The 14,204-nt window shown below is 49.4% G+C and overlaps 1 protein-coding gene across 1 annotated transcript in view; it reads left to right on the top strand.

The window, feature by feature from the left end:
- Positions 1-13,096, top strand: part of LOC105492984 (glycoprotein A33) — a 38,963-nt gene extending 25,867 nt beyond the window's left edge. The window contains exons 4-7 of the mRNA XM_011760381.2: positions 104-259; positions 10,105-10,224; positions 10,833-10,965; positions 11,465-13,096. Coding sequence (XP_011758683.1) covers positions 104-259; positions 10,105-10,224; positions 10,833-10,965; positions 11,465-11,597 — 542 coding nt within the window. The 3' untranslated portion in view covers positions 11,598-13,096. The remainder of the gene's footprint in view (positions 1-103; positions 260-10,104; positions 10,225-10,832; positions 10,966-11,464) is intronic.
- Positions 13,097-14,204: the final 1,108 nt, after the last annotated feature.

Below are 14,204 nucleotides of genomic sequence, written 5' to 3'. Positions count from 1 at the left end.
ACAAGGCAGTATGTGTGCGTGGGCGGGGGTGGGGGGCGGGGACGGTGGCTGTCACCAAGCCCCACCTGCCTCATGCCTTCTCTTTGGTCTCTCCTCTACATAGTGCCACCCTCCAAACCAGAATGTGGCATCGAGGGAGAGACCATAATTGGGAACGACATCCAGCTGACCTGCCAATCAAAGGAGGGCTCACCAACCCCTCAGTACAGCTGGAAGAGGTACGACATCCTGAATCAGGAGCAGCCCCTGGCCCAGCCAGGTAAGAGGGCAGTAGGGAAGGCGGGCTACCCACATCAAGGTGCAGCACGTGCAGCTGATTGGCTAGGGGCTGCAACTCGGGTTGACCAGTCAGATCCTCCTGAAGGCCGCTTGCTTCCCTACCCTACCCCTATCCCCATATCCCCACTTCTCTAAGCACTGGTTTCTTGTTTTTAGATGGAGTCTCCCCCGGTCGCCCAGGCTGGAGTGCAGTTGGCATGATCTTGGCTCACTGCAACCTCCTCCTCCCAGATTCAAGCGATTCTCCTGCCTTAGCCTCCCAAGTAGCTAGGATTACAGGTGCCCACCACTATGCCTGGCTAATTTTTTGTATTTTTTTAGTAGAGACAGGATTTCACCATGTTGGCCAGGCTGGCCTTGAACTCCTGACCTCAGGTGATCCACCCACCTCAGCCTCCCAAAGTGCTGAGATTACAGGTGTGAGCCACTGCACCCAGCCAGCACTGATTTCTTATAATAATACATACCTCATAGGTTCTGGCAAGAAACAAAAATGATTCATGTAAAGCACGTAGCGGAAGCCGTGGTAAATGTTAACTTGTTTTCTTTGTTCCGCATTCCTCAGTTCTCTTGGATGAACGTGCCCTGATATGCACTCTGTGCGAAAGCACGGGTAGGATTTTAATTTGATTGTGTCCTGAAGTATACATTTGAGACCTCAAGTCTAACTCAGCGGCTCCACCCAAAGTTGGGAAATTTAACCTTCCCATTCCTTATCCAGGCGGGTCCATCTCAGCGGTCACAGACCCCCACTGCCCCAAACACACCACCCTTTTATGGCTTCACCCAACTACAGCACCATATTGCTGTAAGGGTCCTTAGGGGAGGCGATGGTAGATTCAGCTGTAGTTGCCAGGAGACCAGTTTTGTACTGGGCAGTTTGGTATTTGACCTTTCAGTCAGGAAACTAACTGGGAAAAAAAAAAGAGAAAAAAAAAAAAGAGCTATATAAAAATCCTACCGTCCTTTCCACATCCAGAACCAATGGGTGTGGAAATACCCTGGTGGAGTCCCAGGGCGCCTAGTGCCCACCCCTGCTCCTGAGGATCAGGAAGGACAAGGCTTGCTGGGTGCTGGGTGCAGTGGTTCATGCCTGTAATCCCAGCACTTTGAGAAGCTGAGGCAGGAGGATCACATGAGGCTAGGAGTTCAAGACCAGCCTGGGCAACATGGTGAGACTCCTGTCTCTACAAAACATTTTTTAAAAATTAACTGGGCGTGGCAAGACTCACCCTTTAGTCCCAGCTACTCAGAAGGCTGAGGTGGGAGGATCGCTTGAGCCCTGGAGGTCGAGGCTGCAGTGAGCCATAATCACACCACTGCACTCCAGCCTTGGTGACAGAGCAAGACCCTGTCTCAAAATAAAATGAAATAAAATAAAATAAAATATTTTTTAAAAAGAAAGACAAGGCCTGAAAGGTGTCAAGCAGATTTAGCTTCTGGGAGGTCTTTCAGTTGAGTGTAGTTGGAAAAGGAGGCCAGAGGTGGAAAGCAAAGCCAGCGGGGTACACAGCTCTTCTGAGAAGATGAGGTGCCCAGGGGTGGGGGTGAGGACCGGGGGAAGAATATCTGGTGTCCTGGATAAGCCCAGCCGAACAGATGCACACACTGGGGGTGCACTCAATCCAGGATGAGTTTTATCACTTGTTTGGGGGCAAATTGACTTCTTAAAAAAGTTAGTAGAATCCACTTGACCTAACTTAAAATAGGTCAATGTAACATAGATTTTCAACAAGCTTCCAGTTGTGTTTACGTATTTCCAGTTGGCAACATTTTATCGAGTATGTCTGGAATTTTTGTTGAAACCACCTGGCAGCTATCCCAGGGCTCCGTGGCCTCCTCTCTCTGGTCTGTGAATAGCCTAGTGACTCCAGTCATGGTCATGGTAGGTCTGCTGTGGACACTGGTAGTGTCTGATCTTCTTTCCAGCAAAGTGTGTATAAGAGCACCCAAAGCTGAAGGTTACAGGTGGCAAATGCTATAATAGCTTTATACCCAGTGGTGATGTAACACAGAAGATGCATAAGATCAAAGAAGGGTTCTCCAAGGAGTGGGTATTGGAGTCGACAGTGGTTAAGAGCATGCCATGCGCTTGACTCCTGGCTCGGACATTTGTTAGCTGTATGACCTTGGCAAGTGACTCAGCTTCTTTGTGCCTTAGGTTCTATGTCTGTGAAATGGGCACAATGCTAGTGTTTACTTCATAGGGTTGTGAAGTTTAAATGAAAGTAGATATAAAGCACTGAGACCAGTGTCTGGTAGGTAGTAAGCACTCATTTAATGCTAAGTATTATTAGCTGTTGTCTGAGTTGGGTCCTCAAGGATGAGGAGGCTTGGCAGGGAGAAAAGGAAGGAATCATGACTATCTGGTGTGGCTGAGGGGCAGAGTGCATGTGTAGTGTAGGAATGGTGGGAGATATTCTTGTTAAGAAACACAGTGACGAGAAATCACGAAGAGCCTGTGCATCACACTAGGGAGGTTAGTCTTTGTCCTGTAAGCCACAGGTACCTTCTGAGGAGCCTCACAAAGGGACACCACAGCTGCAGTTCTCTCCTGCCTCCACCGGGAGACTCCTCTGGTTGTTAGAAGCCAAAACTTAGCTCTTTCATTAACCAAAGGGGAGAATCCTGAGGACAGGAAAGGAGGTGAAAAGAGAACTGCTTCTTTAATTTGTGAAAGCTTTAATTTGTGAAAGCTTTATCCTGTCTCTAGTTAAGATTTGCTGAGTCAGAATGCGGACCTGGGGGTGACAGAAAAGAATATCGTTAATGTCCATAACAACACGCTCTTGCATCTGGAGACACTGTGGGGTGAGGGCAGAGTTCTCAAAGCCTTTGCTTCCACCCCGCTTCACAGAGCCTTGGAGAATCTGCCAATTCTGGCCAGGTGCAGTGGCTCATGCCTGTAATCCCAGCACTTTGAGAAGCTGAGGTGGGTGGATCGCTTGAGTACAGGAGTTTGAGACCAACCTGGGCAACATGAAACCCTGTCTCTACCAAAAATACAAAAATACAAAAATTAGCCTGGCATGGTGGTGTATGCCTGTAGTCCCAGCTACCTAGGAGGCTGAGGTGGGAAGATCCTTGGGCCTGGAAGGCAGAGGTTGCAGTGAGTCGAGATGGTACCACTGCAGCCTGGTCACTAGAGCCAGATCTTGTCTTAAAAAAACAAAACAAACAAACAAAAAATAAATTTAAAAAAAGAGAATCTGCTAATTCTTCTACTTCTGTGGGTCAGCCCAAATTATTTCTGGCTTTTAAAACATTTCAGTCCACTATGGATGATTTGCAGAGGAGGGTACCTCTGCCCTCCTACATCTGAAGACAATTTCCAACATTACAGATTGGTTCTTCCGACTAAACCCTCAGTGGAAACAAGCTAGCAGTGAAAAGAACAGGGAATCTAGAATCAGGAAACAAGGATTTGAGTCCTGACTTCTCCACTTTGGAGCTGTGAGTCACTCACAGCCTCTTTGACCCTTAGTACTGCCCTTTGAAAAACATTGGGATTCCCCAAAAGCTGTGAAGAGGATGAGAGGAGATCCCACGCGTAATAGCTCTGAACAGACTTTGTAAGCTGTGTCCCAGGAAGCTGAGTTTCATGCGCTGAAGAAACAGGAATTTGGGTATCAAGGAAGTGGGGGAGGGGGTAGTTCTGGGGCCTGGAGCACTTAAGGGGAGGAGGTTGCGAAGGGTGGGGACCAGTCCCGGGAGGATCGTGAGGGCCCTGTGTGAGACAGAGGTGGCAGCAGGGGCTTGCCGACAAGCTACGGGATTGGGTAGGGGTTGGGGGGGATGCAGAAACGTTAGATCTTGTCAACGTGACATTAGCGTCTTGGTGAGACCGGAGGTTCTCTTAAGGGGAATCTCACCACAGCTGGAGCAGAGGAAGGTGGGAAGCGTGTGACCGTCCTGTGCATTCCCCTTTCTGACCACAAGGTGTCGCCACTGCAGCGGAAACATTAGTTTTCTCCGGATTTCGGAAATTACTAGTCCCGTTCCGAAGGAAAAGGGGCTTGGGAGCCCCAACTCAGAATCAAAGAAGGTCCTGTGACACAAGACCTGCACTGGTTCATCCCAGCAGCTTCTAATGCACACCGTTTGCATCAGGGAACTGGGGGAGGATAGCGCTGACTCAGTGGACTAGGAAACCCCATGTTCCCCACCCTCAACAAGGCCTAGAGCTCAAACCTGGAGTCTGACGACTAAAAAGGTCCTGACTGTGCAATGTGCTGCCTACACTAAACCCAGAGTCTGAGCTTCACCCTCTAAAGTGGTGGGGAATCTGTTACGAGCTCTAGACCTCGTAAGCATGCCCAGGACCATAGAGCATTTCCTAAAGTGTATTCCTTCAAGATGCCTCTTAAAAATAACAAATCCAATTCATTTAGAAAATGGAGAGCATGAATACCACACCCCGCTGTCAGAGGTTCCCAGTGCTCAACAGCATTGTAGGAACTCTGAAAGTGCTGCCCTTAGAAAGCTTACTTAACCCTAACTCAGTGATTCCTATTGCTTTTTTAGGGACCCCTCCATGCCGCATATTAATATCACATGTAAACAATGTTCCAGAAAACATACTGAGGCGTGGAATTCTAGGATAGAAGGGAGCACATTTTATGAAGAATGAGCATCCAGAGAGTGTGTCCTGGGGTTCAAGGGAAGAATTTGAAGAAAGTACAAGCGAAAAGGCTGAAAGAAAATAGCACCAAATCAAAGTGTTATTTCTAGGTGATGGAATTATGAATGATTTTTATTTGTTCTCTCTTCTTTAAAGAGGCTTTCCTTGGCCCTTTGGATGAGATTAAAACCCCTTGCCATAAGCTCAGATGGTACCTCCATCTTGAACTGTAACCACCATCGTTTCATGTCTGTCTTCTTTGGGAACCTGGAAACACCAAGAGGACAGGGACCCTCTTTATCTCGTTTATAGCTGTGATCAGCAGCTAAAGATTTTCTGTATTGAACTGAATTGAAATAATAGTTTTATATCATTTATAAATTATTATAAGGAGCATACATTGCTTTTATAATAAAAAATTTTATTTTATTTTATTTTTTATTTTTTTGAGATGGAATCTCGCTTTGTTGCCCAGGCTGGAGTGCAGTGGTGCGATCTCAGCTCACTGTAACCTCCACCTCCCAGCTTCAAGCGATTCTTTTGCCTCAGCCTCCCAAGTAGCTGGGACTAGAGGCGTGCACCACCATGCCTGGCTAATTTTTATATTTTTAGTAGAGACGGGGTTTCACTGTGTTGGCCAGGCTGGTCCCGAACTCCTGACCTCAAGTGATCTGCCCACCTCGGCCTCCCAAAGTGCTGGGATTACAGGCGTGAGCCACTGTGCCAGGCCACAAATTTTTAAAAGAAAATTATCAGTGGCTCCAGGGAGTTCTAGACCTGAAACAGGATTTTTGTTCCTGTTTTATCATTTCTTAATTTTGTGTCCTTGAGCAGTTCACTTAACTTCTTTAAGCCTCCAGTTAACTCCATGAATTGGAGATTGAAATATTGAGGGTTGCTGGAAGGATAGAGGACATCACATTTGAGGATGTGTACTGAGCAGCACATCTGGAGAAGGAAAATCTTGAGATGCAATCTTGCAAGAAAGTGACGATGGGGAGGAGAGAGGGCTGCTCCCCTGGTTTTGCCCCTAGCACCAAGTGGCAAGAGACAAAGTTGTTATGATTGACAGGGCCATATCTGTGACCTGAAGCTTGGACTTGTTACTGAAGATTACGGGCAGCCCCTGAAATGTCTGAACAGAGCAGTGACAGGATCGTATTTACAATTTAGAGCGTCTCCTAGGAATGGCGTGTAACCACCTGGTGGCAGTAGGGATCAGGCAAGCCTGGCTCTGCAGCAAAATTAGAGGATGCAGGTCTCCAACTCCTCTCAAAATAGCAGTTATAACAAAGCATCTTGGATGGCAGGACATATATATATGCCCAAGCACAAAGCTCTTGCTCTCAAGATGAAGAAATTCATAGGATGATAGATTGAGGGAAAGGTCTTCCATGAGACATTCTGGTCCATTCCCTTAGATTCCGGAGATCAGGTGTTTTCACTCCCACTTTCCAGAAGCCTGGAGCTCAAAGAAGTTAAATGGCTTGCTCAAGTGGCGGCAGATGCAGAGGAAGAGTCTAGACAGTCTGCCTTTGTCCCACCCCAACAGCACACACATTCAGCACCCCCCATACCACACACGCAACACACACCACACATCACACACTCACCACACACACCACACACATCACACGCACCACACACCACACATCACACACTCACCACACACACCACACACTCACCACACACACCACACACACATTACACACACCACACATCACACACTCACCACACACCACACACACTACACACGCACCACACATCACACATCACACACTCACCATACACCACACACACTACACACGCCACCACACACTACACACATCACACACCACACACACTATACACGCCACACACACCACGCACATTACACACCACACACACACCAACACATCACATACCACACACACTACACACACCACACACATCACACATCACACACCATACACACTACACACACCACACACATCACACACCACGCACACTAAACACACCACAAACACCACACCAACACATCACACACCACGCACACTACACACACCACACACATCACACATCACACACCACACACACTACACACACCACACACACACTACACACATCACACACCACACACACACCACACACCACACACATCACACACCACGCACACTAAACACACCACCACACACTACACACATCACACACCACACACATTATACACGCCACACACACACCACACACATTACACACCACACACACTAAACACACCACACACACACCAACACATCACACACCACACACACTATACATGCCACACACACCACACACATTACACACCACACACACTAAACATACCACACACACACCACACCAACACATCACACACCACACACACTACACACACCACACACACACCACACACCACACACACTACACACACCACACACACACACATCACACACCACACACACTATACACGCCACACACACTAAACACACCACACACCACACACACTACACATGCCACCACACACTACACACATCACACACCACACACACTATACACGCCACACACACACCACACACATTACACACCACACACACTAAACACACCACACACACCACACCAACACATCACACACCACACACACTACACACACCACACACACACATCACACACCACACACACTACACACACCACACACACATCACACACCACACACATCACACACTCACCACACACACTACACACGCTGCCACATACACACCACATCACATGCACCACACACACTACACATGCCACACACCACACACAACACATACCATATGCACCATATACACTACACGCACCACACACATCACACTCACCACACACACCACACATACACACACCATACATATCACACACTCATCACACACACCACATGCATCACACACGCTACACACACCATACACACACCCCTCACGTACCATACACTATACACAACACACACACTGCCCCCCATACCACACACATATACTACCCAGACACCCCAGAACACCATACACCACACACACACACCATACGCACACCACACACATCACACACACTACATACTACACACTACACACACCACACACCAGACACGTCACACACCAGACACATCACACACCGTACCCCACACACTACACACACCACACACATCACACACACGACACACTACACACTACACACACCACACACACTCACTGTCCCCACACCACACATATACCTCCCACACTCTACACACATTCACATACCACACACCACATTCACCACCCCTCTACCACAAACACCCCAGAAACACACACCACACACTACACACAGCACACACTCCTTATACATACACCACACACTACACACACACACCACTCTCATAGTGCACAGCACACCATACATCACCCACTCACCACATGCACATCTCATACCACACACACTCCTTATGCCACATACACACACCACACATCACACTCCCACCACACACACTATACACACCACACATCACACACACTATACACACACCACACATCACACTCCCATCACACACACTATACACGCACCACACATCACACTTCCATCACACACACTATACACACCACACATCACACTCCCACCACACGAACTATACACACACCACACATCACACTCCCATCACACACACTATACACACACCACACATCACACTCCCATCACACACACTATATACACACACCACACATCACACTTCCATCACACACACTATACCCACCACACATCACACTCCCATCACACACACTATACACACACCACACATCACACTCCCATCACACACACCATACACACACCACACATCACACTCCCATCACACACACTATACACACAGCACACATCACATTCCCATCACACACACCATACACACCACACATCACACGCCCATCACACACACTATACACACACACCACACGTCACACTCCCATTACACACACTATACACACAGCACACACCACATTCCCATCACACACACCATACACACCACACATCACACTCCCATCACACACACTATACACACCACACATCACACTCCCATCACACACACTATACACACACCACACATCACACTCCCATCACACACACTATACACACCACACATCACACTTCCATCACACACACTATACACACACCACACATCACACTCCCACCACACACACACTATACACACACACCACACATCACACTCCCATCACACACACTACACACACACCACACATCACACTCCCATCACACACACTACACACACACCACACATCACACTCCCATCACACACACTATACACACACCACACATCACACTCCCATCACACACACTATACACACACCACACATCACACTCCCATCACACACACTATACACACACCACACATCACACTCCCATCACACACACTATACACACACCACACATCACACTCCCATCACACACACTATACACACACCACACATCACACTCTCATCACACACACTCCTTATGCCACATACACCACACACATACTCCTACCACACACAGAGTATACACACACACTACACATATTTCACACACACCACATACCATACATACACTACTCTCATAGAGCAAAGCGCACACACACTTCACACCACTGACACACCACACACACACTGACACACAACACACACCGCATAACACACACACACACCCCACACACTTCTCTCATGGCAGAAATCCAGAGATCAGAGCTTTTGATTTCCAAAGTAATAATATCTTCTGATTAGAAAGCATTTTCATGCAATACCTAATGTGTATTATGTTTCCTGAGCACTTACTACATATTAGGTATTCTGTTGTGGGCTTACATTTATTATTAGTACCTCATTTTATGCTCGCAAGTACCCTGTGAGGCAGGTACTATTGTTTCTGATTTTAGTTGAGGACATGGAGGTTGAATGAAGCTGAGTTACTTGCTAAAGACAAATTAATAAGTGGCAGAGCCAGGTGTCAAACCCAGGGTGCCTGAGTGAATTCTAAGCACTTCACATTGTGAGCCCTGCCTGGTTTAATCATCCTGCAGCCTTGGAGGTGGAGAGGGGGGTCTGGCCTGGAGAAGCTCAGTGGCAGAGTTTGTGCCTCCCTAAGAGTCCAGACCTCCCGTTCCTGGCTATCTCCACTCCACTGTGGTGCCTCTCTTCACCCTGACTCTTCTTCCCCTGCAGCCTCAGGCCAGCCTGTCTCCCTGAAGAATGTCTCCACAGACACATCGGGTTACTACATCTGTACCTCCAGCAATGAGGCGGGGATCCAGTTCTGCAACATCACAGTGGCCGTCAGATCTCGTAAGAGCAGTTTGGGGAGGGAGGGCTGACAAAGGCCACAGGATAACTGGTGGTGGTCCAGAGACCACCGTGAAGAGGAATAGGGGAGCCTCTCTAGGGCCACGCACCTGCAGGGTAGCTGTGGTGACCTAGGCAGGATGGACTCTGTGCCAGGCACCTCTCACTCTGAGGCCAGTCCAGTTCCACTGGTGTTTGGAAGTGGAACCTAGGACTGACTTCTAGGACTGAGAGGCTTCGTCAGTCCCACCTGCCTAGAAGTCACTCAGTGGGCGTGGAGGAAGTACCCAGGGCAGCTGCCGCAGAGTCTGGACCACGTCCTTCTGGGGTGAGACACCACGTCTAGCTTAACGAGCTGGCTGAGCTGACACCTGAGGACTTTTGCAGCGCCAGGGTAGCCCAGAGAGTGTTAAGATGTGAAGTGGTCTATATGTCTCTGTCTGCACCTCCATCCTGAAAAGTATTCCTGGGCCATAGCTGGTCACGTTCCTCCAAGACCATGCCTTTCATGGAGTGTTACCAGAAGCTGGCAGCTGCTGCTCCCCTGGCTGGGAGGAGGCCCAGAGCTAGCTTAGAAGCTTAGCTAGTGCAGCTGCTCTGTCCTCTTGCAGCCTCCATGAACGTGGCCCTGTATGTGGGCATCGCGGTGGGCGTGGTTGCAGCCCTCATTATCATTGGCATCATCATCTACTGCTGCTGCTGCCAGGGGAAGGACAACACTGAAGACAAGGAGGATGCAAGGCCGTGAGTGTCTGGGCTGGTAGCCTGTTGGAAGGGTCTGGGGAAACTGGAAATATGCATCCCAATTCCTCACAGCCTCTTCTACTTGCAGCCCCCATTTTGTGCAGTATATCACCCCCATTTTGTGCTGACAAAACAATGACCTGCCCAACCCATAAAATGTGCATTGCAGCCCCAGGACCTGCCTCCCAGACCTGTGGTTTTCCAGTCTGGGAGCTGAGGGCAGGGCTTCCTGCGGCATGACTAGAGCCAAGTGTGGCCTGGAGCCCCTGTCATGGGGCCAGTTCCTCCTGGGCTGGTAGAGCCAGCCTGTTCCTGTAACCCCCTCAGCTCATGCATGGAACAAGTGTGTGGCACCTTTACTCTCAGCCCAGCCTTTCAGCCCAGTGTCCTCTGCAGCTGGTGGGTGGGGAGGAGGTCTGGAGGCTGCTCATGAGGACCAGCTCCCTTGCGGGTCCACCTGAGAGCAAATCCTTCCCCTCTGTCCCCCGCTGCCCTGCAGGAATCGAGCAGCCTATGAGGAGCCGCCAGAGCAGCTGAGAGAACTTTCCAGAGAGGGGGAGGAGGAGGACGATGACAGGCAAGAAGAGCAGAGGAGCACGGGGCGTGAATCCCCAGACGACCTCGGCCAGTGACGAGCCGGCAGCAGAGGGCGGCGGAGGAAGGGTTAGGGGTTCATTCTCCCACTTCTGGGCCTCCCTTCTCCTCTCTAAGCCCTGTTCTACTGTCCCTCCATCCCAGACATTGATGGGGACATTTCTTCCCCAGTGTCAGCTGTGGAGAACATGGCTGGCCTGGTAAGGGGGTCTCTGTGACTGACCCTGCTGACCTCGCTGTCCTGTGAAGTAACCCCTCCCAGCTGTGATACCTGGTGCAGGGCCTGGCCCTCGTTGGAGACCAGGCTGCAGCCTCCAGTTCCCTTGTAGTTGGCAGGAGCTCCTGGAAGCACAGCACTGAGCATGGGACGCTCCCGCTCAGAACTCTCCAGGGAGGCAATGCCAGCCTCGGGTGGTGGGGGCTGCCCTGTTCACCTGTGTGCCCAGCACCTGGAGGGGCTCCGGGCAGAGGGTGTGCACTCCACACATTTTTGTTGAATGAATGAAAGAATAAGTGAGTATGCTTGGGGCCCTGCGTTGGCCTGGCCTCCAGCTCCCACTCCCTTTCCTGCCTCACTTCCCGTAGCTGCCAGTATGTTCCAAACCCTCCTGGGAAGGCCACCTCCCACTCCTGCTGCACAGGCCCTGGGAAGATTTTGCCCACACACTTTCCATCTCTGCCTGTCAATATCCTACCTGTCCCTCCAGGCCCATCTCAGATCACAAGGATTTCTCTAACCCTATCCTAATTGTCCACATATGTGGAAACAATCCTGTTACTTTGTCCCACATCCAATCATGGGCCACAAGACACATCCTCTGAGCAAGTGCCTCTCGCTGCATTAGAGTGCCAGTTCCTTGAGGCAGGGCCTGGGCCTCATGGCTTTTGCTTTCCCTGAAGCCCCAGCAGCGGGCGCCCATCCTAGTGGGCACTTAAGCTTAATTGGGGAAACTGCTTTGATCGGTTGGGCCTTCCCTTCTTTGGTCTCCCTGAGATGATTTTAGACACAAGGATGACTCCCACCCAAACCCACATATTCATTCAGTGAGTTAAATATGAATTGATTTAAAGTGAACACACACAAGGGAGCTTGCTTGCAGATGGTCTGAGTTCTTGTGTCTTGGTAATTCCTCTCCAAGCCAGAATAATTGGCATGTCTCCCCAAACCACACGGGTTCCTGGTTGTTCCCGCATCCTGATACCTCAGCCCTGGCCCTGTCTAGCCCATTCGGGCTCTGGTTTTCTGGTGGGGCTGTCCTGATGCCCTCCCACAGCCTCCCTCTGTTTGTCGAGCATTTCTTCTACTCTTGAGAGCTGAGGCAGCGTTAGGGCTGCTCAGGTCTCATGGCCCAGTGGCTGGTCTTGCCCAACTGCAGTTTACTATTGCTGTCTTTTCTGGATGATCAGAAAAATAATTCCATAAATCTATTGTCTACTTGCGATTTTTAAAAAAATGTATATTTTTATATATATTGTTAAATCCTTTGCTTCATTCCAAATGCTTTCAGTAATAATAAAATGTGGGTGGAAATTCTTATTTCTTTTTTAATGTAGATTTTGTTTGCAGTAAGATAAAGCTTGGGTCTCATGGGTCATCTCTACTCACCATAGCACTCTTCTGCTTCCTAGGGGAGGCGAGACAAGGTAACGGAGTTGAGAATCCTGGGGTCCCTCTGCTCGTGGCCACAGTAGGGTCAGGCAGTGCCTCTAGTGGCTGCTGGGAATAGGACAGATTCCTGCCTGCTAGTGGAGGTATATTGCAGGAGCCTGCAGTGTCAGGACCCCAGGAGGCCTGGGCATCAGTCCACATGCTTGACGGAAGATGGTGGAGATGCTCTAGCCAGTGCTGCTCCCTATGATGCCCCTTCTGAGAAAGGGGCAGGGTAGTCCTCTTGTTCTGTCACAGAGAACTGTGATGCCTCCTCCTCCAAAGTAATTTGGCTCCACTGTTGGCTCTTGGCTTTGACATTGACTCTCCTGAGAGACATTCAAGGTCTGTTCCTTGGTGTCCTTGCCTGTGCTCCCTCCTGTCCCAGCACTTGTCACGCAGTACTGTGTGCCTATTACACCTGTATACAGTTCTGTCTCTGCCTCCCCCTGTGAGATTTGTGAGGACAGGAACTGTAGCTGCCTTATGGCCTGGCATGTGTTGACCCTTGACAAAGGTTTGTTAAATGAATAACATTTGGTATCACAGTATCTTGCCCAAGGATATCTCCTAGCTCTCTAGATACTCAGAGGTGCCTTCCAATCCTCACGGTGCAAGGTTCCGCACACATGTTCTTGAGGGAGCCACGGAAGCGGAGGCGGCCATCTTCCCCCAGGTTTGACTTGACTTCTCTCTGCCCCTCAAAGGACTCTGAAGGTTCACCTGCCTTAGCTCCAGGCTTAGGGAAGAAAAGGAGGGAAATCGAGACCCACTGCATTAATTCAACAACAAATATTTTGTGAGCATCTACTTCATGCCAAGCAGTGTGCTGGTTGCAGAGTATATAAAAGTCACTAAGACACTATTATTCAGGAGGAGCTAAAATCTAACAGAGGTCACAGACATAGAAGCATAATGATGTGAGCGAGAGAAGGGGCTACAGGAACACAGAGGAGGGCCTGAGTAACTCAGCGTAAGGGAGTTCAGGAAAGCTTCA

The sequence above is a fragment of the Macaca nemestrina genome, chromosome 1 (assembly GCF_043159975.1).
Source record: "Macaca nemestrina isolate mMacNem1 chromosome 1, mMacNem.hap1, whole genome shotgun sequence".
Classification (NCBI taxonomy): Eukaryota; Metazoa; Chordata; class Mammalia; order Primates; family Cercopithecidae; genus Macaca; species Macaca nemestrina.
The sequence above is the reverse complement of the archived record's forward strand: the minus strand, read 5'-3'. Positions and strand labels throughout refer to the sequence as shown.